This window comes from Acomys russatus, chromosome X, assembly GCF_903995435.1.
Source record: "Acomys russatus chromosome X, mAcoRus1.1, whole genome shotgun sequence".
Lineage (NCBI taxonomy): Eukaryota > Metazoa > Chordata > Mammalia > Rodentia > Muridae > Acomys > Acomys russatus.
In genome coordinates this window covers 7581382-7607267 of record NC_067169.1, presented here as the reverse complement: position 1 = coordinate 7607267, position 25886 = coordinate 7581382, and the positions used below count along the sequence as shown (strand labels likewise).

General features: G+C 38.5%; 1 protein-coding gene across 1 annotated transcript in view; it reads left to right on the top strand.

Moving 5' to 3' along the window:
• Positions 1–71: 71 nt before the first annotated feature.
• The window catches only part of LOC127184685 (odorant-binding protein 1a-like), a 101964-nt gene continuing 76149 nt past the window's right edge, over positions 72–25886 (top strand). Inside the window, exons 1-5 of the mRNA XM_051141027.1 lie at positions 72–122; positions 553–692; positions 1622–1695; positions 2312–2431; positions 3108–3200. Of these exons, the coding sequence (XP_050996984.1) occupies positions 72–122; positions 553–692; positions 1622–1695; positions 2312–2431; positions 3108–3200 (478 nt within the window). The remainder of the gene's footprint in view (positions 123–552; positions 693–1621; positions 1696–2311; positions 2432–3107; positions 3201–25886) is intronic.

Sequence of the window (25886 nt, the reverse complement as noted above, 5' to 3'; positions counted from 1 at the left end):
TTGCATTTCAGATCCTACACAAGCACCAACTTATTTTGAGCTTCTGCAGAAGAGAAAACACAGGTGCCATCATGTTAAAGTTTCTGCTGCTCGCTTTGGTATTTGGTTTCGCTCAGGCAAAGGTAAATTTGCTGGGTCTGTGTGTATGGGAACTTTATCAATAGCCTACTGCTATGGATATGATATGTCATTCAGTCAATCCATGCAAGACCATATTCAGGAAATAACCCTTCTGACATTCACTCAACTAGGCACCCTTTCCCAACCATATTTTCCATAGGAGGAAAAAAGTGAATTGAGAGAGGAAGGGGGTAGATTTGCATGGTATATGAAGATAGAAGAGAAGCAGCCAAAGGTCCATGATTCTGTGTTAGACAAGTCATTACATTGCACGCTTTTATATTTCATTTCTAGAAAATAATAAATGAAATACTACTGATGAAAATTTCTATTCAGTTTAAGTTTCAAGGATTCAGAGGCAGAGATGAGAACACCAGTACACCTTAAAATGGCATGCATGTTCCCTGTTTGCCCTTTTTGTTGCCTTTTCAGCTTGAAGGAACTTGGTATACCATTGCCATCGCTGCTGATAATGTAGAGAAGATAGAGAAAGAAGGAGAGATGAGACTCTACGATCGGGAAATTACTTGTGAAGAGGACTGTAAAAAAATGAAAGTCAAATTTTTTGTCAAGTAAGCACATTATCAGTAATGAACACTGAGGAAACTAATTACTTTTCATGGGCATAGTTTCCTGAAATTTAGAGGGGAATGTTCTGTTTCTGGTCATGAAAAACAGTACCTGATATTTGCCATGTGATTGCACTGTTCTGTGACGGGGCAGATTTGGATACCACAGAGAGAGAGAGCTGAACACTGTCTCCCATTCTATGAGTGCTTCCTTGGGGACCCATTGGTGGAACAACTCTTGTTCCATTGTAATCATCTCTGTTAGATAAAAAACACTCTATAAATCTCATCTGTAATATGGTGAAAGTTGCTACCATTTGAATGAAAGCCACAGATGCAGATGTATTCAATAATTAATGCCATATAAATATTCTACAAATACATCAGATAAATCTAGTTTCTACATCCATTTTTTTCTGAAGATCTACGTTCAAAGATGACTATCAGTCATACTCGAGTACATGACACCATAAGGGCTAAACATGCTTAGAATACCTCTCTCATATAGCCAGAATTGTAAATGGAAGGCGCAAGTAAATGCATTTAAAACACAGATGTATATATATGAAAATATATATGAATATATATATATGAATATATATATTGTGGGAGGGACTGTAATTAACACATTGAAAAACATAGTTAATGATTAGTGAATAATGGAAAAGCAAGCCACTAGGGCCTTCTAACAATGACGGCAAAATTGGCACAAATAAGGAAACGCATCTGGATGATTACAAAGAGGATGATACTTTCTAAACGAGGTGAGATGCAAAAATGAGTTAAAAAGAGTTACTTAACTCCCACCTCTGAACAATGATATCTTCTAAGGTAGTGGTACTTCATCAAACACATTAGAACACTTGCAGACCTTCAGTGTAAATTCGATGGTAACAAAGAACAAACTATTGTTTCTCTCTTTGATTTATAAGACAAAATGGACAGTGTACTGAGACCACAGTTGTGGGGGAGATGCAAGAAGATGGTGAGACCTACCAAGCCCAGTGTAAGTACAGGATTGGGAGCCCCATCTGTGGACACAAGCATTGGTGGCGTGTGCTTTCATGCTGATATGACATTCACCTATAAGTACATGGATTAAGAAGTATTTGGGTACTTGGAATGTGATTACCTTTTCCAACCAACTGAGATATGTTAGTAATTCTAAATACATTGGAGGTCACCAGCATTTACTTAGAAAACACTATTACATATCTATGTGAATACATTTAACAGCATTCCTTCAAAATAGTTTTCCCACAGGAAAAATTATTTTTGTTATATTTTTGCTGATTTTTTCATACAATATCTTACATTGGTTTTCCAAACCTGATATTCCGTGCTAGGCTTCCTAGGCTACAAACATTTTTGCAAACTTCATGCCTCAGCTTAGGATTCACATTCAGCTTTCAACCCAGGGAAATATTTGTTCACCATATTGGAAATAAGTATACAAAAGGAATGCCTTGAGGAATAGCTATGCACACACGGTTCATATGTCAGTGAATCAGAGAATATTGCCGGTGTGAGGGCCAGTGTTAATATTTAGCAAATAGGTCGTATCAAACAAAATTGAAAATTGAGTGATGCTCTTTTAAAAAATATTTCTCATATCGTTATAGTTTCAGGAAATAATTATTTTAAACCCGTGAAGCATACAGAAGAGCATGTAGTCTTTACCGTTCAGAATATCGATAAGGAGAAGAAGGAAACAAAACTGATTTTTGTTCTTGGTAAGAATGGCTGTGGCTTCTGAAATAATAGCAAAAGAGTGACAATGCAAATCAGATCTAAGTCAGATTAAACCAGGATCACAGAGTCCTGGGATTTCCAAACTCTTGTCCACTAAGTGATATCCTGGTTGTTGTGTACAACATCTCCTCCATTACACTTTAATTGGAGAAGCATGGACAGTAAAGACTGAGGGCAACGGAGCAGGCTATTGAGAACTTGTGTTCATGTATCCTCAGTGGAAAGATTAGAAACACTAAGATTTATCAAGAGGACGGATCGTTTTGAGTGCCCCTTGATTAATTTAGTGAATATTGAGAAAAATAAAACTATAGAGTACAAATTTGGGATAAATGTGGAGACCCCATTGAACGTGCGTTATGAGCCTCTTGTTTTTTTTGTACGTGGGTAGGCTTGAGATAAGTGAGTTCTCTAGACAAGTACATTTATTTTTTTTATCATGAAACTTGGCAAAGTGATGTGATTCTACAATACAGGCTGTATTAAATGTGTACATGGCACTCGGAATAAGTCTTCTGGACAATATTGGCACAACACGGGTGGACAAATTTGGAGAAGTTGGCATTTTTATGTTGATGGGAAACAAAGGAAACGAATTACATTATGCAAGTTTCTCATGAACATACATCTGACATTGTCATTGACATGATGCAGGAAGAAAACAAGAAAAGTTGACTCCTGAAGAAATGGAAAAACTTGTTGACTTTGCTAAGGAAAAAGGCATTCCACCTGAAAACATTCGAGAAATTGTGAAAACAGGTAACCTACATACATGTTCATTTTGCTGTAATATATATATATATATATATACGCACACACACATATACATGTATATATATGTATGTATGTGTATATATATATGTGTGTGTATATATATATATATATAAGAATAAGGTCTCTTCTTTAGAAGAAATTTATTCATATATTACCTTTAAGTTGGAACTGCCAGGATGAATCATTACAGCACTGTCCTTATATTCTTAGGATATCAGACCTTTCATTCCTTACCTGAATCACTTTTTTTTTTAACAGATACCTGTCCAAAGTAAAGGCCTGTTGGTGAGTAGAAACAGAAGCCATACTTATCCAACTATATATTTGAATTGACTTGGGCTTAATTGTAGACAATGGTAAATGTAAGCATTTCCGAAGAAATAACTTGTTCTGAAAATGAGGCAAAATCCAGGAAGAATATTACTGCGTTTCACAGCTCAAAAATCCCATAGTGACAAGAATGTCTTATGGTGACAAGAAGAATACTGCCAATGAATTTGATCTCATTCAAAATTGGTAGTAATTTTATATACATGATATATCCATCAAAAATTTATCTTTCCATTTGTCAATTTTTACTTTACATAGGATTTGTGTAATATTTTTTGTCACAAATAATGTTTAAGTATGCTGAGCTCTTCATTGTGTTCTTTGGAAACTCTCAAACCTAATTAACCTGTAGGACTAAACAATGTAATTACTTCCTGTAGAAACACCTCCTATAGAATCCAAAATACAAGACATAGGTACTTTTTGGAATAGGAACTGTTAGTGTCCAATCAATTCTTTGTACTCTATATTGTTGGAATTAATTTTGTTGTCCTGTGATCTCAAGAGTAAAATCTTTCTGTATCAGCTCAGTGGTGTTTTAAGATTTTTCCTTCATCTTCTAACAGATAATAACAGGATGAGAATTTGACATCATACCCTGTTGACGATGGAATCCATATCATCTATAATTTAACTTTTCTTTCCAAATAAAATTTCCCTTTGCCTTGAAGACAGGGTACTGCATATAAAATTCCTGACTTGCCTTTTCTTCTCCTCCTAATGACCTGTGAGCTGTTCTTCTTCTTTTTGAATGTTTAAATAAATTGATTCTTGAAGCAATGGTGACCCGTGAAAAGATTATCATTTAAAAGGCATACAAATGTTCACTAATCTAACTTTAAAAATCACTGTTGTTCACAAATGAAGTCTTATGGCTAAAGCTATTGGAATAGTTGGAAATGTCACAAATACTGGAGAGCCACGGACAGCAACAGCACAGAAGTGACGTTCGTGTTTCACTTCATAGTATCATTTTGTTGTAAGTCATGACATGCGGTTTAAAGATCCTAATACATTAAAATGTTTCAAATAACAAACACTGAGGGTCTGCTTGCATGTTCCCCATTACTTAAAAGAGAGGATGAAACCCCTTTTTTGAAGTCCATCTAAAAATCCCATCTTTCCCTAAGTGACTTCAATAAGCAAACGAATCAGGTTTGGTCTTATAATGTATACAGGAGTAGGCCTGTTTTGTAAAATAGTGTAAGTTCTCTGGAATGGTTTTCGAGAAATACACCCCCTCCAAATATGCACTTTTATTTTACATTTTTCTTTCCCTATGGCAATGATTCTTTTCAATTTTATTCGTTTATTCAGATTAGAATTCAATTGCTATCCCATCACTTGTATCCTCACGCTCCTCCCTCCCTCTCGCTTTAACCCTATTCCCCTCCCCTGGATCTAAGACTGAGTGTGACCTCCTACCCTACTATATAGTGGTAGGCTGTCAAGTCTCATCTTGGTAGCCTGCTTATTCTTTCTTTGAGTGCCATCAGGACTCCCCACCAAGGGGAGGTGGTCAAATATGGGACATCAGAGTTCATGTCAGAATCAGTCCCCTGTCTCGACAAAACTGTGGAGAATATTCTACACCCATTCATGTTTAAAGTTTTGAACTAATCTGGAATACAAGGTACATCTCTATATAAAATAACAGCCAATAGCCAATAGCCAACTTCAAATTAAATGGAGAGATACCTAAGGAAATTCCTCTAAAATTGGGGACCAGACAAGGCTGCCCACTTTCTCCATATCTCTTCAATATAGTACTTGAAGTTCTCGCCAGAGCAATAAGACTTCAAAAAGAGATCCAAAGGATACAAATGAGAAATAAGGATTTCAAAATATCCCCATTTGCAGATGATATGACAGTGTACATAACTGACCCCAAAAATTCCACCAAAGAAATCCTATAGCCGATAATCACCTTCAGTCGATTTGCTGGATACAAAATTAACTCAAATGTCAGTAGCCTTGCTGTAGAAAAATAAAAGACATGCAGAGGAAGAAATTAGGAAAACTACACACTTCACAATAACCACAAGCAATATAAAATATCTAGGAGGATACAAGGGATGGGATAAACATTGAGATGTAACAAGAATAAATTAATAAAAAAAATATCTAGGAGTAACTCTAATCAAGCAAGTGAAGGACTTGTTGGCAATGATTCTTTACAATGTAGTTTGCTAGTGAAATAGAAATGTAAGATGTGGAGAGATGTTGAGGGACTCCAGCCTGGAAAAGACAAGATGTTAGAGAGTGATGTTACATCCCGTCTCCCAAAGGCTCACGATGAAACCGAATAGGTTGGAATGGGACTGCAGTTGGGGTAAATTGAATAAATCACTAATTTGATGAGGAAACAAGAGAAAACTACAGGTACAACAGAACAAAAGTAGAGTTGGGGAGCTAAAATGAATGAACCATGGGAAAGTACTATCCTATCAGGACACTTGCAAAAAATCGACCATAGTTTTGCTTCTCGGTGTCTTTAAAGTTATATTTCCCTTGGAAGGTGCTACCAAAATATTATTCTAGCTGAGATTTTGACTATGGTCAGCAATCAGCAGGAAAAGAGGCTCTGTGGATACAATGTATGCTTAAGTTAGAATCTCTGGTGTCCATACTCTGGGAATATTTTGCTCACTGGCCTTGGAATTCATAGGTACTGTTTAGTTGAATGCTGCAAACAAGATGAAGATACACCCTCAGTGTCTGTTGATGTTGTGAGTACTGCTAAATGACCATGCATAGAGAGAACCTAGGCAGCTCAGGCTCCCTAAGGGTCACCTAGTAATGGGAGCATGTGTCTGTCTCTGCCATGGACTCTGTGCCTTTTCCTAGATCACTTCTCTCCAGCAGGGGGCCTTACCAAGCCACAGAGGAAGAAGGTGCAGGCAGTCCAGTCCTGATGACACTTTGTAGGTTGGGTTCAGTTGGTAGAGGTGGAAGTCTCCTCCTCTCTGAGGGCTAAGAGTCTGTCATAGAGGAGGAAGAGAAATTTAGAGTGTAGTGACCTGGAGGAGATGAGGGAAGGGACTGCAATCAGGATATGAAGTGATTTAAAAACTAATTTAAATAAAAACAAATAAAAAATGAAATTAAAGTAAGAGGAAACACAGAAATTGAAGTCAATTGGATTTCTCTTTTTTAAATTAACAGAAGTGGAATTTTGGAAATCTGGTGACTTGTTTTCATTGTATTGTGAAACTCAGACACAAAAGAATTAATGCATGAAGAACTTGGTTTAATTTGGGAGAGATGACCTAATCTCATTTTTATTTTAATTTTTATGATTTGTCTCTTTTACATATACATTTATATTACATATACAATAAACTCCCTATGGCAAGAAGAATGAGGCAATATTCGGGAATTATATAAATGTTCCATTCATAGTGCGTTGTCTATTTGTATTTTGAATCCTTGAAGAAAACTTCTTTCCAACCTTGGTGTATGTAAAATTCTGAATGTAAGCCAGTATCTCTCAAATCTCATGTCTATCAACATAAAGCTTCTATCTATACCTCAAAACATCAACGCCAAAACAAAAAAGCTTAATTGTAAAACTGAACAATTACCAGCTTCCCAAATGAGAAGATGACAGAGAGGCTTTGCTGCCTGAACAGACAGACAGCCAAGATTCTCTATAGCTTTGGAGCTTAATTTTCAGCTTTCTGGCCTAATATGTCTGATAGACATATTTGTGAGGCAGGAACTATTGAGGCCTTGCTTACCTTGTCTTGTCACAGTTTGGTCATCAACTCTGCCTGCATTGAATTTCTCTCCATGCACTAGTTGTTCTAGCCTGCAGACCTAATCTCTCAAACATAAATCATAACTGTTTCTTCAAAGTTTTACATATGAATAGTAATAAATACATTTTGAGTCAGTTTTCTTTCATGTAGTAAAGTGTATATTTTTATTGGGAATTATATATCTTATTTTTAATATTATCTATACTCTTAAAATATCGAGAATTTAAACATTAGACAGTGAAATTATATACAACATACTGTATTTTAGTTTATATTTTTAAATATGCCAGTTATTAAGCACAAGAACACTTCTAAAGATGCTTAACTTCTCTAATCCTAGAATGTGAGAAATGGCAGCTGTGGAATCTGACTTTAAAGTCACATAGGGTAGAAGAAACTGATGTCTTGGAGTTCAAAGTTAAATGCTAGGGAACCTGGAATATTAACCACACATTGTTCCTTCAACTGAAGGAAGGCATAACCTGATATCATCCTAGAAACTTTTTCATTAATTCATTCATATTACATCTCTATTGTTAGCCCATCCCTTGTATCCTCCCATTCCTCCCTCCCTGCCACTTCTCCCCTACTCCCCTCCCCTATGTCTGTGACTTTGGGGACCTCCTCCCCCTTTATATGCTCATACGGTATCGAGTCTCTTCTTGGTGACCTGTTATCCTTTCTCTGAGTGCCACCAGGCCTCCACCTCAAGGGAGGTGTTCAGAAATGTCTCACAAGAGTTTGTATGAATCTAAGACTTCACTCTCCACTCAGCGGTGGAGAGTGTCCTGTCCATCGGCTAGGTCTTGGTAGGGGTTCGAAGTTTACTGCCTATATTTTCCTTGGCTGGTGCCATAGTTTGAGCAGGACCCCATGACCCAGATCTGCCCATCATAATGTTCTTCTTGTAGGTGTTCAGACCCTCTGGATCCTTCTATTTCCCCATTCTCCTATGCTTATCTCACCTAAAGTCCCAACAGGATGTCCTCCCCTCTGACACACTTTCCTGGTAAGTATAGTTTTTCATGGGACATGCCCCTTTGTCTAGTGTCTCGATATAAGGTAGTATACACCATTTGTCTCCTTTTGCTTCTGGGTGAACTCACTCATTATGATAATTTCTAGTTCAATCCATTTGTCCACAAATTTCGGGAATTCCTTGTTTTTAATAGATGAATAGTATTCCATAGTGTAAGCGTACCACAGTTTCTTTATCCATTCTTCTACTGAGGGACACTTAAGCTGTCTCCATGTTCTGCCTATTATGAATAAGGCAGCTATGTACATGGTTCAGCATATGTCCCTGTTGTGTGGTAGATCATTTTCTGAGTATATTCCACTGAGTGGAATAGCTGGGTCTAGAGGAAGCCCTATTCCCATTTTTCTGAGAAAGTGCCAGATAGATTTCCAAAGTTTGGACTGCCACCAGCAATGAAGGAGTGTTCCTCTCTCTCCACATCCTTGCCGACATGTAATGTCATTTGAGTTTTTAATCTTAGCATTCTGACAGGTGTAAGGTGGAACCTCAGTGTCGTTTTGATTTGCATTTCACTGATGACTAACGAGGCCGAGCATTTCTGTAAGTGTTTCTCAGCCATTTGATATTCTTCTGTTGAGAATTCTCTGTTTAGTTCTGAATCAAATTTCTCAATTGAATTATTTGGTTTGGTGGTGTTTAATTTCTTGAGTTCTTTATATATTTTGGATATTAGACCTTTGTCAGATGAAGCGTTGGTGAAGATCTTTTCCCAGTCTGTATGCTGTCGCTTTGTTCTCTTGACAGTGTCTCCTGCTGTACAGAAGCTTCTTAGCTTCATGAAGTCTCATTTATTAATTGTTGACCTTAAGGCCTGGGCTGTTGGTGTTCTGTTCAGAAAGTTGTCTCCTGTGCCAATGTGTTCCAGGCTCTTCCCCACTTTTTCCTCTAACCGGTTTAATGTCTCTGGTTTCATGTTGAGGCCTGTAATCCACATGGACTTGAGTTTTGTGCATGGTGACAAATATGGGTCTAATTGCATTCTTCTGCATGTAGACATCCAGTTAGACCAGCGCCATTTGTTGAAGATGCTATCATTTTTCCATAGTATAGATTTGGCTTCTTTGTCAAAATTCAAGTGACCAAATGTGTGTGGATTCATCTCTGGGTCTTCAATTCGATTCCGTTGATCCACCAGCCTATTGCTGTGACAATACCATCCTGTTTTAATTACTGTTGCTCTAAGGTACAGCTTAAGATTGGATATGGAGATTTCTCTGGAGGATCTTTTATTGTATAGATTATTTTTGCTATTCTAGGCCTTATGTTTCTCCATATGAAGTTGATAATTGATATTTGAATATCTTCAAAATATTTTGTAGGTATCTTATAGGGCTTGCATTAAATCTTTAAATTCTGCTTGGTAAGATGTCCATTTTTACTATGTTAATTCTCCCAATCCATGAACAAGGTAGATCCCTCCACCTTCTAATATCATCTTCAATCTCTTTCTTCAGAGATTTAAGGTTTTTTTTTTTTTTCAAATAAGCGTTTCACTTGCTTAGTTAGAATTACTCCTAGATATTTTATATTGCTTGTGGCTATCGTGAAGGGTGTAGTTTTTCTAATTTCTTCCTCTGCCTGTTTGTCCTTTGTATATAGGAAAGCTACTTGCTTTTTTGAGTTAATTTTGTATCCAGCCAATGTGCTGAAGGTGTTTATCAGCTGTAGGAGTTCTCTGGTAGAATTTTGGGATTCACATAAATACGCTATCATATCATCTGTAAATGGGAATAATTTGAATTCTTGCTTTCCCATTTGGATCCCCTTGATCTCCTTTTGATGTCTATTGCTCTGGCTAGAACTTCAAGAACTATATTGAAGAGATGGAGAAAGTGCGCAGTCTTGTCTGGTCCCTGATCTAAGAGGGATTTCCATGAGTATCTCTCCATTTAATTTAATGTGGGATATTGGCTTGCTGCATATAGCCTTTATTATGCGTAGGTATGTGCATGGTATTCCTGATCTCTCGAGAACTTTAAACATGAATGGGAGTTGGATTTTGTCAAATGGTTTTTCTGCATCTAAGGAGATGATCATGTGGTTTTTCTCTTTCAGTTTGTTTGTATGGTAGGTTATATTGATGGATTTCCGTATGTTAAACCATCTCTGCATGCCTGGAATGAAGCCTACCTGGTCATGGTGAATGATGTCTTTGATATGTTGTTGTACTCATTTTGCGAGTATTTTATTGAGTATTTTTGCATCAATGTTCATAAGAGAAATTGGTCCGAAATTCTCTTTTTTGTTGCTTGGTTGTCGGGTTTAGGTATCAACGTGACTATGGCCTCATAGAAAGAATTTGGTAAGGTTCCATCCATTTCTATCTTTTGGGCTAGCTTGAAGAATATCGATATTAGCTCCTCTTTGAAGGACTGGTAGAAGTCTGTGCTGAAGCCATCTGGCCCTGGGCTCTTTTTGGTTGGGAGACTCTCAATGATTGCTTCTCCTTTTTTTTGGCTAAAGAGGGCTATTTAATTTGTTTATCTGATCTTGATTCAATTTTGGCAAATGGAATCGGTTGAGAAAATTGTCCATTTCCCTTAGATTTTCAAATTTTGTGGCACAAATGCCTATAAAGTACGTTCTTATGATTCTTTGTATTTCTTCGGTGTCTTGTTGTTATGTCTCCCTTTTCATTTGTGATTTTGTTGATTTGGATAGTGTTTCTCTGTCTTTTGGTCAAGTTTCATCTTTTCATGGTGTCTTTGATTTCTTGAATGTTCTGTGTCAGGAACTTTTCAGATTTAGCATTTCCCTTGATGGTTGTTTCCAGTTCTGCGATTGTATCTTCAAGTCCTGATATTCGTCCTTCCATTTCTTGCATTCTGTTAGATAAGGTCACCTCTAAGATGCTTGCTTTCTTCTCTGATGACTCTCAGTCACGTTTTTCTTCTGTGTGTTCCTTTATCATAGCTTCCATTCTTATCTTCAGGTCTTGAATTGTTTTAATGATTTCCTTCATCTGGTTATTTGTGTTTTTCTGATATTCTTCTAGTGCCTCTTTATATGACTCTTTTAAATACCTAGCCCTCTTGTTTTCCTCCTCCTGCAGTTGTTTACAGATTTTATTCACTTCTTCCATTATCATCTTTCTTACTAACGACTTGAGGTCATTTTCTTGTATATTGATTGTTTTTGGGTTTTCTGGGTGTTTTCATTGAGATTGCTGGGATCTGGAGATGCCAAACAGTTTTGGTTTTTGTTAGTGTTCTTTCGCTGTCCTCTTGTCATTTTGGTGTCTCTGATGTTGGGAGGTAGCTTCTAGTGACCTTCACTGGTTGAGAGTGGATAGTTGATGACTGATTATAGGCCAGGTGCCCTTGCCTGTGGGGATCAGGGAGTATTTCCCTGGAACAGGCAGGTGATCCTGTTTCCACTCCTGGAGATTTTTCTCTACACCTTAGGCTTCAGACTGAGTCAGCCAAAGTAGGTTTCTGTTTGGACCCTTTCACCTTACTTCTACAATTCAGATCAGCAGTTTTGGGACCTAGAACGAGGACAGGACAAAAGCACTCTGGTTGGGTAGAATGGTCCCAGCTGCCTCTCCTTCCTGTCAGTTTGTAGCCAAGACCAAAGGTGGATCATATCTTCTGGGATGTACTGCCTTTTAGCTCTGCCTCTATACCCTGTAGAAGTGTCCAGCCTCTCCCAGGAACATGGGAGATCTTGCCGGGCCTGTGTGAGCTGAACCAGCTAGGTTCTGTCTGTTGGAGAGTGCAGGATCAGTGCACAGCGGGCCAGAGGCAATAGGATATAGGCCACTGGCTGGATTCAAGGTGCCAGCACTGTCCGTGCCCTTGTAAGCTGGGATGCTCAGAGATAACTCTAGGTCATCAATTAGACACTGCAGGCACAACCCACATCTCCTGATAGTGTGGGAGATCTTGCTCGGCCTGCAGGAGCTGACCCTGGTAAGTTCTTTCTGTTGTAGAGTGCACGATCAGTCATGGTGGGACAGAGGCAATATGGATTCAGGCCATTGGCTGGATCCGAGGTGCCAGCATGTTCCATGCCCTTGTAAGCTGGGATGCTCAGAGATCCCTCTAGGTGATCAATTAGATACTGCAGGCATGACCCATGTCTCCCGATGGCGTGGGAAATCCTGCTGGGCCTGCGGGAGCTGACCCAACTAGGTTCTGTCTCTTGTAGAGTGCAGGATCAGTGCATGGCACGCCAGAGGCAATATGGATTCAGGCTGCTGGTGGGATCCAAGGTGCCAGCACTTTCCACACCCTTGTAAAACAGGATGCTCAGAGATCCCTCTAGGTCAGCAATTAGACACTGCAGGCACTAGCCAAGTCTCCAGATAGCGTGGGAGATACTGGTGAGCCTGTGGGAGAAGCCCAAGCTGGATTCTAACTGCCTCTGTTTGCAGGCTCCGTCTGTTGTGTCTGGCTTTAGATTGGGCCCAGGACAGGCCAAGAGCTGCACGCCCACTCTAACTGTTTTTGGTGGGCCTTGCCGCCTGTGTTTCCACTCGGCCTTGGCGGGTGACCTCCCCAGTTTGGCATGGAGTGGGTGGAGGGATCAAAGGGCAGTTTCACAATATTCCGTGAGACTCCTCAGGCCAGGTGCTCCAGAAAACCTCCTCTCAACAGCAAGTTTGTGTTTTATATGCCAGCTGAAGCTCGTATGTGCATTCCATTCCAGAGTCCAGGGAGGGCATTTAGGACCTCTGGGCTGTTGCTTGTCTCAAGGTTAGGCCCCTCAGTGGTCTGCAGAGTTTGGGACCCCACTCACATACAGTTCTCAAGACCCAGTAGTCTGTGGCTCCATTCAAGTCCCTTGCCTCCTTGCAGTAGATCAGATATGGTGCACACTGGTCCATGTCATCTTGAGCCTAGACATTTTTTAACTGCTTGACCATTTCTCTGTCTCTGTGGCAGAGACCAAAATAGACCCTTCCCTGACCTTTATTGTGAGCTTGTTTTCCTCATTCAATCCATGAAACCTATCTTTAAGGAAGATGTCACAAATAATAAAGATTGGTGTACTCACATCTGAACTTCTAGTTAGAGGACGTTGTGTTTTATTGTGCTCATGGGATTGAGTTAATTGAACTAGGAAGCCTTTCACTAAATTTAGTGATGCGGAATTATGCCTTCAATAAAATACTGGGAACCCGACTCCTAAAGTTTGAAATAAAACTGTTTAGTCAAATTGAAGCCAACTACTTTCTAACCTCTTATCGGCTTCATTACGCTGCTGTCTGTGGTGATTACAGAGACCCCAACAAATCTGTGCAATGAGTACAGAAGCTGTTTCCACATTTATATATTTATAATCTTCCTGGAGATATCTATTTCAATAATGTGCTTTCAGGGTAAGTAAGTCAACCTCATTTCTCCCACATAATTAGATGGATGTAGGATATAAACTTGTCAGTTCTTGGGTGTAAAATTGAAACAGAAAGATCCCAAGGCCCAGATAACATGATAAACGGGGATCATTCAGAAGCCTCAGTATAATACAAGAACATCTGTGAAGAAACAGCTGTAGACTCCCGAAATGACCACTGAAGGACGAATGTTGCCTTCCAAGCGCCTTGCATATAAGCACAATACTGAAGACAATTATTACATATATGGATCTCTCTGGAATAGAAGAGACAATACATTCAGTTAATTTTCCTTGTCTACAGTTCAATGTCATCGAAAAATCAAAATTTCACATGTTTGGTCTTCCCATGCTGAGAGAAGTACATTCATGAATTATTTTTTATTGAAACACTTTAGCACAGCAGGACAACCTGAGGATACTGCCCAATTACCATGCTATTTCAGCATCTCCTGGTGGTGTTGATTAAAAAAATTACCATTCCAAATGTAGCGAAAATTTTACCATTGTAGGAAAAGTACATTAGTACATATTGCAACAATGTCTATGAAGACACCCTTCAAGCCATGAAGGCCATGAATAAACCAACAGGGATAATTTTCTATCTACACTCAGCACATAGAAATTGAATAGAGTCAATGAGTACCATCATAACATCATGTGCCTCTATTTTAACCATTCTCTAGCAATAATGGGTACAACTAAATTACTGTGCCTGCACCATCATTGGCCCAGTCTTGGAAAGACCTTGCTCTTTGAGGTTGCTGTCCTTCCTTTCCATATAGACATTCTTAGGTCGGCAGCAATACATGTAGGATTCGCTCTCCGTGGCAGGGCCTCTGGCTCTCTGCCTGACTCCATCTTCAGATTGTTTTTAGACACAGATGCCCTAGCCACATATGATCTATAGCCCTTGACATAGCTCCCTGCTCCCTCTCCCCTCCCTGTGCCTACAGGATAGATAGGGACTGTGTTTCCATCCATAAGATAGGAGTGTGCTGCCAAATGTAAAATAAGTATCCTAAAAGTGACTCGTTTTCACCAATTATGAACCTCCATCCTTGAAGCCCACAATCGACTCCCCAAGGCCTATATAGTCTTTGTTCTCCCGGGGTACATTTGATGTGGCTCCTGAGGCGGTTTCCATGGTGTTTCATCTCCATCGTGCTTCTGGCCTTCCAAGCCCTATGCTTCCTCTTCTGTTCCTCATACCTCGGTGGGCTGGTGGCCATCAGCCCTTCATGGAAGAGGCTAACCACAGCTCAGGGACCACAACAGAAGAGCTGAGCCGAAAAATCATGAGACCCAGAAAATAAGGAAGTCTGCTGGGAGACAAAGTTTCCAAGAAAGAGCTGCATAATAAGGAGTAGAGCCATGGCAACAGAAATGGACAATGAAAAAATTTGCAACTTCTCACCTCCATTTATAAACTACATATACACAAAATATGGATAGAAGAAGAATTTCCTTCCCTCAGAGATGAGCCATCTGCTTGTTTTTCTATAAGGAAAGATCGACTTTGAAATCACGTTTACATTAACAATCTAAATTTACTTAGATTTTATGTATGAATTCTTCCACACACATATGCAAACCTATGCACATATAGATGTTTTGTGCATGTGATAAAAATAACCAAATAAATAGAGGTTATGATCTTGAGACGGAGTGAGTCTATTACAAGCGTTAAAAGAAATGTAGCTTCCAGGATCTGGTGAATGAAGTGATACATTTCCACATCAATTAAACACCTAAGAAGTGCATCAAAGTGCCCCTGATATGGAAAGGACATAATTTACTTTATGCATTTGAGTTGAAGTTCTCTTTGTAATGTAACAGAGAACCAAAGTCACATAATTTTACTTTCAAGGGCATACATCATTTTCTAGTTATTCACTTTTTATTATCTTTATTTATTGCATAATTTTTGCCATGTTTGTACTCATTCCTTATTAATTTGATTGCATATTGTTAGGATTTCATAGAATATTTTCATGCATAGTCTTAACTCAGTATCTTCCTACCACCTGCCCTTACATGCTTCCTATTCCTTTGGAATAGTTTCTACCAAAAATTATTCTATCAAATGAAAAATACAAAGAAGAGAAGAATTAGAACCAAGTATGGAAATGTACATTGAGTTAACTAGAGGAAATCTAACAGCAGAACTTGCAAAATCAGGACATTAATTTAGTTTTTTCATGTGTGTGAAATCCTATTTCTCTTGGAAAGTGCTGCCTGGGGCTTTCCTCTTCCAGACAAGATTTAGTCTAAGTTTGGCACTCAGTGAACAGGGGTTCTGAAGGTGCAGTGTATCCTTACTTAAGAATCTTTGATATCTACACCCTGGGTACTTTTACTTATCAGCCTTGGAATTTACCATTATATTGTTCATTGAAGCTACAAACAATATCAAAATAATTCCACCATTTTCCTTGTTGCTCAGATTGATATGAAAAAATATTATGATGATGTTTGAATGAAATCAAAGTAAAATGAACTTTTATTTTCAATGAATGTATATAGAGATATATACAAGTTTTATTTTATTTTGGAAGCTGTGAACAGTGAAATTCTATCATTGCTTAGTGAAATGCAGAGATATGGGAAAATCAATGACTCTTTCAAATTAGTTCAAAAATTGAAAATTTTGCACTCACAATACGTCCAGCCATGTGCACAGGCAATGTCTATGGACTATTCCTGTCATAAGACATAGTAGGAAGAGGGAAGAAGGAAGTCATAAACTGCATCTGTTCTGATGTGACTTTTACCAGAATGGACGAGATTATTTGCCTTGGACTGTACAAGAAGGCAAATGCAAAGGCACTGCTTGGGGTTGTGGACTCTGACATTATTTGTCATTTAAGTGAGATGAAAGTGTATTTGCTTTCTTGAAGTGTCATGGAGTATGCCTCTTGGTACTGTTCAAAACGTACTTTTGTAAAACAGAGCTCATATCTCTTTTACAATGTTATTGGGCGCCAATTGTAGATATAAATTTGTGAATAGCCAACGTGCTCTGCTTTAATGCAAATCTCAAGAAGCGTATTGTCAATAATTACTGTATAAGGAGGATTTTGATGACAATCAGATAAAAAAGTCTTGCTTTTTGCCACAAGTCCTGATATTAATTTTTTTTTTTTTAGTTCGTTGCTGGTGGTAGTTGTGGTAGTGTTGGCCATGGTGGCTATGGTGCTAGTGATGGTGGTTATGGTGGTGGAGGTGGTGGTGGTGTTTTTCCTGTAAATTGAAAATTTATATTTAAAAAAGCTTCTAAGTTATTTTGCAGAGTAGTGTAATATCACACATCGAGGCATGTCATAAAAGTGACAACTTAAAAGTGAAGGTGCAGAAGTTTTAGACGACATGATTACATGAGACTGTGAGAACTCAGGCAGTTAAAAGATAAAAATGTGTGAAAGGAAAATAGCAAGGAATTGACACATTCTCCTATGAAGTTGAGAGACTGACAGAGATGGAGAAATAAATTTTACAATGTGTATCTCCTCTGGATGTTGAGAGATAATAATATATAGTACCAAGGAAATTCATACAGTGCGATCAGATATCAGGAAACGTTGTTTATAACAGAACATGTATTCACCATGCATGTGGGAATCTCACATGTAAATTAAAACTGAAACATCTGATCTTAGTTGTTAAATGATTTGTACAGATGCACATGAAAAAATAAAATGAAACACACATTTATAAAACTTCCTCAGGATAAAATTTTAAAACAGTATTCAAATCAGAAATCACATAATCATTAGGATCAACTGTGCAGACTGGCTATGGTTTGGTAAAGTGGTAAAGGCAATTTTATTGTCATACAATGTGCAGTCTTAAAGGTGCCTTCTTATGATTGTACTAAGCCTGAGTGTCGAGCCAAGAAATACATCAGCCGAGTTCTTGAGAACAAGTGAGTGAGTCTTCCCCTATTTTCAAAAGGTCAACAACCATAAAATATATCCACTAATGTTTAATCCAGTCATAAGACAGCATTTGAGTCTCTCCTTGTTACTCACTAGCAGATAGAAATCAGCCTTGCAAAGACTATCAGAGACAAAGTGTAGAAGAGTATGCTACAGGACCAAATAGTAAAATTAATCAATCTTCTACTAAGAATTCTACAATATAGCGGGCACATAAATATTAAGATTTTCAGCACCCTTAGCATATGTTCTTTGGGATAGAAGGAGTAATTTCTTGGGTTCTATGTAAGTCATGCCCATTTCCTTAAAGGTGAATGCATAGAATGGCCCAAGTTTGTATACTTCAATCAGCAGTATATGAATATTTTCCTATTTCTTAGTATAGATTATTTGTGTGTGTGTATATATATATATATGTATATATATATATATATGTATATAATATGTCCTAGTAAGATCTATTGAGTAAATAAATTTCTTATTTTCCAATTTCCCATATATATATAAGGCTTTCTGTTGATGTCTTTTTCATATTTCTAAAATATTAATGAAAAGGTCATCAAAGTTCCCCATCCAACAGCTCCATGTTTTATATTTATGGTTTGTTCTGTTTTCAGTTGCGTCATGTGACTCTAACCCTTTAAGCTATCAGGACTACATGTATTTTGTGAAATATCCTTGGGACTTTTAGGGTCTTGTCAGTGGGTATAAGAGTGAAGAAGATATCTCTGCATACGGAAATAAATTTATCCAAAAGACATACCTTAGAATGGAAGGGTAAATTCAAATAAGAAATCTCCTCATGCATAACTCCCAGCATCTCTGCAATGTCTTTTAAAGGCTCAGTGCAGACTAACATGTAAGATCTGTATTAAGGCCAAATGTTTACATGTAGGACTTCCCATGAGTAAAACGTGGTACATCTAAATACCCAATAAACAGTTTGAATAGGAAGTATACAGAACAGGAGGCAATATTTGCCACCTTTACATTGGACTGAGGATTAATATACAGAACACCCAAGGAAGCACAACAGTACAATCAGAAAATCGATACTCTATTTATATTGTCCTTGGAGACAATATTTATTTTGAAAAGAGAGAGACAGACAGACAGACTTACTGAGACAGAGTGAGTGAGGGAGAGAGACAGAGAGAGAAAGAGTGAGGGAGATAGACAGATGCAGAGACAGAGACAGAGACAGAGACAGAGACAGAGACAGTGATAGAGAGAATGCAGGGTCAAGGAACATCTCATAAAAATACCCCTTTGAAATTTTCAAAGGCAATTCAAAGCACGCTTGAGGTTTCTCTTATTTTTGTTTTATTATTACTTTATTTTTAAAAATTTTTTCTCTTGACATGATGACTGTAGCCCCCTTCTTTATTCCATGTTGGTACCAACCTCCATCCATCATCACTACTCCCCTGTCTCCCACTCCTCTGAAACAGGAACCTCCCTTGCTATCATCTGACCCTGCCTTTCAAGTCTAATCTGAACTTCCTCTATCCTCTTCCTCTCTTCCATGGAAATACGAGCCTACACTCAGGAAATGAAGAAATTGTGGGCACCAATATCCTATTCAGAGGTAGACATTATTCCCAATATAATGGGATCAAAAAGGAGATAGTGGATAGTGCTACCTATCAACTCCATCTGAGTTTGGGCTCTAGTTCATGACCATGCATGGTCCTTGGTTGGTCCGTCAGTTTCTTCAATCCCCCTGAACCCAGATTTGTTGGCTCCATTTGTCTCTTTGTGGAGCTCCTTTCACTTCCAGGCCCTTGTATCCCAAAACTCCTCCATAAGGCTCCCTTCACTCCACCCTTTAGTTTCACGATGAGTCTCAGCGTCTTCTTTGATCTCCTGCTAGGTGGAGTCTAACAGAGGACCTCTATGGTAGACTCTGGTCCTGTTCCTTCTCTTCACACTCTTCTGGTGCCTATTCTATTTGCTATTCTTAGTGACAATAAAGAATCCTCCCTAGAACTTCCTTGTTACTAAGCGTCTTAAAGTCTGAGTAATATAGTTTTGTTATACACGGTGCCTCTGAAAAAAGGCTAATTATCAATATGTATCGAGAAATTAAACACAAACAAATGAAAAAATACAACTAAGAAATTGGGTATGGAGCTAAACAGAGAATTCTCAACAGAGAACAGTGAATGGCCAAGAAACACTTAAAGAAATGCTTGGTGTCCTTAGTTTTCAGGGAAATGCAAATCAAATGAAATCTAAGATGCCATCTTACACATTCAGAATGGCAAAGATCACAAACTCAAGTGACAGCACATGCTGGCAACAATGTGGAGAAAAGAGACCACTCCTCTATTCCTTGTGGGCTTGCAAACTTGGACAACCCCTTTGGAAATCAGTCTGACACTTTTTCAGAAAATTGGGACTAGGGCTACCTCCAGACCCAGCTATCAAAATGCCCTAAGGTGGGGGATGTGTAGGTTTTTGTTTTTGTTTTTGTGTTTGCTTTTGGTCTCATGAGCTACAGATGCTTCTTTTTATTGAGAATTTGTTATAAGTTAGTATTGGTGCTACACACACAAAAATGATCTTGTACTCAGGAATGTCTCTCTTTTCCTTTACCTTTCATTCATAGGTATGGAGATATGGGCTGAAAAGAAAGAGAGGGATATAGAAATATATAGGGACAACGGAACAAAAAGTACATTATTGAATCTTCTCCTCAACTTAAGGCTTTAATTGATCTTCACAAATAAGTATTATTTTTAATTCATTGGTGTCTAATTTTGTATATTGATGTAAATTAAGTTTAATTTTGATACATTGGTATAGAATTGAAATTTAGGACTAGTCTTCACACACACTCTATATATTTCATGTCTAATAGGAGGTAGTGTATACATACAACTCAATTTTAATATAAGGTTTTCTTCCAATGCCTTAAAAGTGGTATTGCAGGTTGTTAAGGACAATTAACTAGTGCAACTTAATTATTAGTTGATCAAATAATGGTCATGTCAATTACTAGTCTATTTTTATACAAGAATATACATCCTGGGTTTAACAAGAAGATATGGTTCTATAGATACACATAATAAAATAGTTAGATGAGGTCTTCACACACCACAGATAATTACCGAATATGGCAATTAAAGATGTTTTAATTATTTTAAAGATTGTTTGACAAGATGACAGAGTAATTTCCAGCAACACCCGGCCTATGTCAAAATAGATTAATTCCTGCCTCACAAATATGTCTGTCAGATATATTGAGCCAGTAGTCTGAAGATGATGCTCCAATGGTATAGAGAGTTTTCTGTGACTCTTCTCTCAGTCCACTATCTCTGCCATTTTTAATGTTGGAAGCTGCTAACCTGCACTTCTGGTTTTCTCAGGTAATTAATTTTATTCCTTCTCAAGTCTCTGATGGGGATGAAGACCAGATAGTTTAGACTTACAATTAAGCTTATTTCTTCAGGTGTTAAGATATTTTCAGGTCTGGATAGATGTTTTATGTTGAAACAGATGAGATCTGATGGCTATTGCTTTTTACATTCAGAATTTTAGACTCACCAAGATAGGAAAGATGTTTTCTTCAAGTTTGACAACTACAAAGAGCCAAGCCAGTATGAATGTAACATGCGTATAATTCCTGATTCGTTCTTGGTTCTTTCAGCTGCATGTAGTTTATTTTGTTTATGTGAAATAATATCAATGTGTGTGTAGAAAATTTTCTAACTCTTACCTATGCATTATACTAAACCTAAAAATATAGAGTCTTACTGTTTACATATGTTTAATTATAGAGTCCCCACATTGTGTTACTATTGTTTATATGTATGTATAACACATACATTAATGAACTTCTTGATAAAGATTGCATTGCGTAAAGTCAAACAAAAAAAACATCTTATAATTTGCAGTGTAGAGCAAAACAGAGAATCCTCAACAGAAGAATATTTAGTGGCTGGGAAACACTTTCCAAATGCTGAATGTCCCTAGACGTCACAAAGTGTACATCTAAACAATGCTGTGACTCCATTCTACTCTCCCAATATGGCTAAGATGAAAAACTCAAGTGACAGCACCTGCTGGTGAGGATGTGTAGAAAGGGCAATGCTGCTCCATTACTGGTGCTATTGTTGACTTCTACAAACACTTTGCAAATCAATCAGACAATTTTTTTCAAAAGGAGGGAATAGTTCTATCTCAACACCCACCTATAGCGCTCCTGGTAAATACCTAGATGTTGCTCAACCATAACACAAGGAAACTTAATCAGCTATGTTCATAGCAGCTTTATGTGTAACAGGCCGAAACTGGAACCAACGCAGATGTTCCTGATGAAAATGATGGGTAAAAATAGCATAATACATTTACACATTGGGTTACTACTCAGCTCTTAAGAGCAAGGAAGTCATGAAACTTGAAGACAAATGGCTAGAGTTAGAAAGTATGGTCCAGAGTGAAGTAACACAGACCTCAAAAGGCACACATGGTATGTTCTCATTATAAGCAGATACTAGCCGTACAGTGCAGAACAAACATACTAGAATCCACAGACCCAAATGAGTTGAGAAGCAAGGAGACTCCGATGGAGCATGTTTGACTCTCATTCAGAAGGGGAAATAAAGTAGACCTTAGAAGTTGTTGGAGAGGGACGTGTATGGGAGAGACATTGCGAAAGGAACATATGTGGAGACCAAGTATGAGGCCAGTGGGTGAGAACTGCATGAGCTAAGCAAAACCTATGGGCGGCATCTCTGTGACTAGCTGTATATATGCCACAGGGTGCTCTCATGAGGAACGGATATGAGAGTACTCCCATCTGAGAGTTTTGGAAAAGGGAGATATGTAGACTAGAGTGGCCACTACCTATTGGCAGGCAGGGCTTTCATTAGAGGGATGAGATACCAATCCACCCACAAAATTGGTGACCCCAAATTTGGCAGGCTCCGTCTGTTGTGTCTGGCTTTAGATTGGGCCCAGGACAGGCCAGAGCTGCACGCCCACTCTAACTGTTTTTGGTGGGCCTTGCCGCCTGTGTTTCCACTCGGCCTTGGCGGGTACCTCCCCAGTTGGCATGGAGTGGGTGGAGGGATAAAGGGCAGTTTCACAATATTCCGTGAGACTCCTCAGGCCAGTGCTCCAGAAAACCTCCTCTCAACGCAAGTTTGTGTTTTATATGCCAGCTGAAGCTCGTATGTGCATTCCATTCCAGAGTCCAGGAGGGCATTTAGGACCTCTGGGCTGTTGCTTGTCTCAAGGTTAGGCCCCTCAGTGGTCTGCAGAGTTTGGGACCCCACTCACATACAGTTCTCAAGACCCAGTGTCTGTGGCTCCATTCAAGTCCCTTGCCTCCTTGCAGTAGATCAGATATGTGCACACTGGTCCATGTCATCTTGACCTAGACATTTTTTAACTGCTTGACCATTTCTCTGTCTCTGTGGCAGAGACCAAATAGACCCTTCCCTGACCTTTATTGTGGAGCTTGTTTTCCTCATTCAATCCATGAAACCTATCTTTAAGGAAGATGTCACCAATAATAAAGATTGGTGTACTCACATCTGAACTTCTAGTTAGAGGACGTTGTGTTTTATTGTGCTCATGGGATTGAGTTAATTGAACTAGGAAGCCTTTCACTAAATTTAGTGATGCGGAATTATGCCTTCATAAAATACTGGGAACCCGATCCTAAAGTTTGAAATAAAACTGTTTGTCAAATTGAAGCCAACTACTTTCTAACCTCTTATCGGCTTCATTACGCTGCTGTCTGTGGTGATTACAGAGACCCCAACAAATCTGTGCAATGAGTACAGAAGCTGTTTCCACATTTATAATTTATAATCTCTGGAGATTCTATTTCAATAATGTGCTTTCAGGGTAAGTAAGTCAACCTCATTTCTCCCACATAATTAGATGGATGTAGGATATAAACTTGTCAGTTCTTGGGTGTAAAATTGAAAAACAAGATCCCAAGGCCCAGATAACATGATAAACGGGGATCATTCAGAGCCTCAGTATAATACAAGAACATCTGTGAAGAAACAGCTGTAGACTCCCGAAATGACCACTGAAGGACGAATGTTGCCTTCCAAGCGCCTTGCATATAAGCCAATACTGAAGACAATTATTACATATATGGATCTCTCTGGAATAGAAGAGACAATACATTCAGTTAATTTTCCTTGTCTACAGTTCAATGTCATCGAAAAATCAAATTTCACATGTTGGTCTTCCCATGCTGAGAGAAGTACATTCATGAATTATTTTTTATTGAAACACTTTAGCCAGCGGACAACCTGAGGATACTGCCCAATTACCATGCTATTTCAGCATCTCCTGGTGGTGTTGATTAAAAAAATTACCATTCCAAATGTAGCGAAAATTTTACCATTGTAGGAAAAGTACATTAGTACTATTGCAACAATGTCTATGAGACACCTTCAAGCCATGAAGGCCATGAATAAACCAACAGGGATAATTTTCTATCTACACTCAGCACATAGAAATTGAATAGAGTCAATGAGTACCATCATAACATCATGTGCCTCTATTTACCATTCTCTAGCAATAATGGGTACAACTAAATTACTGTGCTGCACCATCATTGGCCCAGTCTTGGAAAGACCTTGCTCTTGAGGTTGCTGTCCTTCCTTTCCATATAGACATTCTTAGGTCGGCAGCAATACATGTAGGATTCGCTCTCCTGGCAGGGCCTCTGGCTCTCTGCCTGACTCCATCTTCAGATTGTTTTTAGACACAGATGCCCTAGCCACATATGATCTATGCCTTGACATAGCTCCCTGCTCCCTCTCCCCTCCTGTGCCTACAGGATAGATAGGGACTGTGTTTCCATCCATAAGATAAGTGTGCTGCCAAATGTAAAATAAGTATCCTAAAAGTGACTCGTTTTCACCAATTATGAACCTCCATCCTTGAAGCCCACAATCGACTCCCCAAGGCCTATATAGTCTTTGTTCTCCCGGGGTACATTTGATGTGGCTCCTGAGGCGGTTTCCATGGTGTTTCATCTCCATCGTGCTTCTGGCCTTCCAACCCTATGCTTCCTCTTCTGTTCCTCATCCTCGGTGGGCTGGTGGCCATCAGCCCTTCATGGAAGAGGCTAACCACAGCTCAGGGACCACAACAGAAGAGCTGAGCCGAAAAATCATGAGACCCAGAAAATAAGGAGTCTGCTGGGAGACAAAGTTTCCAAGAAAGAGCTGCATAATAAGGAGTAGAGCCATGGCAACAGAAATGGACAATGAAAAATTTGCAACTTCTCACCTCCATTTAAACTACATATACACAAAATATGGATAGAAGAGAATTTCCTTCCCTCAGAGATGAGCCATCTGCTTGTTTTTCTATAAGGAAGATCGACTTTGAAATCACGTTTACATTAACAATCTAAATTTACTTAGATTTTATGTATGAATTCTTCCACAACATATGCAAACCTATGCACATATAGATGTTTTGTGCATGTGATAAAATAACCAAATAAATAGGGTTATGATCTTGAGACGGAGTGAGTCTATTACAAGCGTTAAAAGAAATGTGCTTCCAGGATCTGGTGAATGAAGTGATACATTTCCACTCAATTAAACACCTAAGAAGTGCATCAAAGTGCCCCTGATATGGAAGGACATATTACTTTATGCATTTGAGTTGAAGTTCTCTTTGTAATGTAACGAGAACCAAGTCACATAATTTTACTTTCAAGGGCATACATCATTTTCTAGTTTTCACTTTTATCTTTTTTATTGCATAATTTTTGCCATGTTTGTACTCATTCCTTATTAATTTGATTGCATATTGTTAGGATTTCATAGAATATTTTCATGCATAGTCTTAACTCAGTATCTTCCTACCACCTGCCTCTACATGCTTCCTTTCCTTTGGAATAGTTTCTACCAAAAATTATTCTATCAAATGAAAAATACAAAGAAGGAAGAATTAGAACCAAGTATGGAAATGTACATTGAGTTAACTGAGGAAATCTAACAGCAGAACTTGCAAATCAGGACATTATTTAGTTTTTTCATGTGTGTGAAATCCTATTTCTCTTGGAAAGTGCTGCCTGGGGCTTTCCTCTTCCAGACAAGATTTAGTCTAAGTTTGGCACTCAGTGAACAGGGTTCTGAAGGTGCAGTGTATCCTTACGAATCTTTGATATCTACACCCTGGGTACTTTTACTTATCAGCCTTGGAATTACCATTATATTGTTCATTGAGCTACAAACAATATCAAAATAATTCCACCATTTTCCTTGTTGCTCAGATT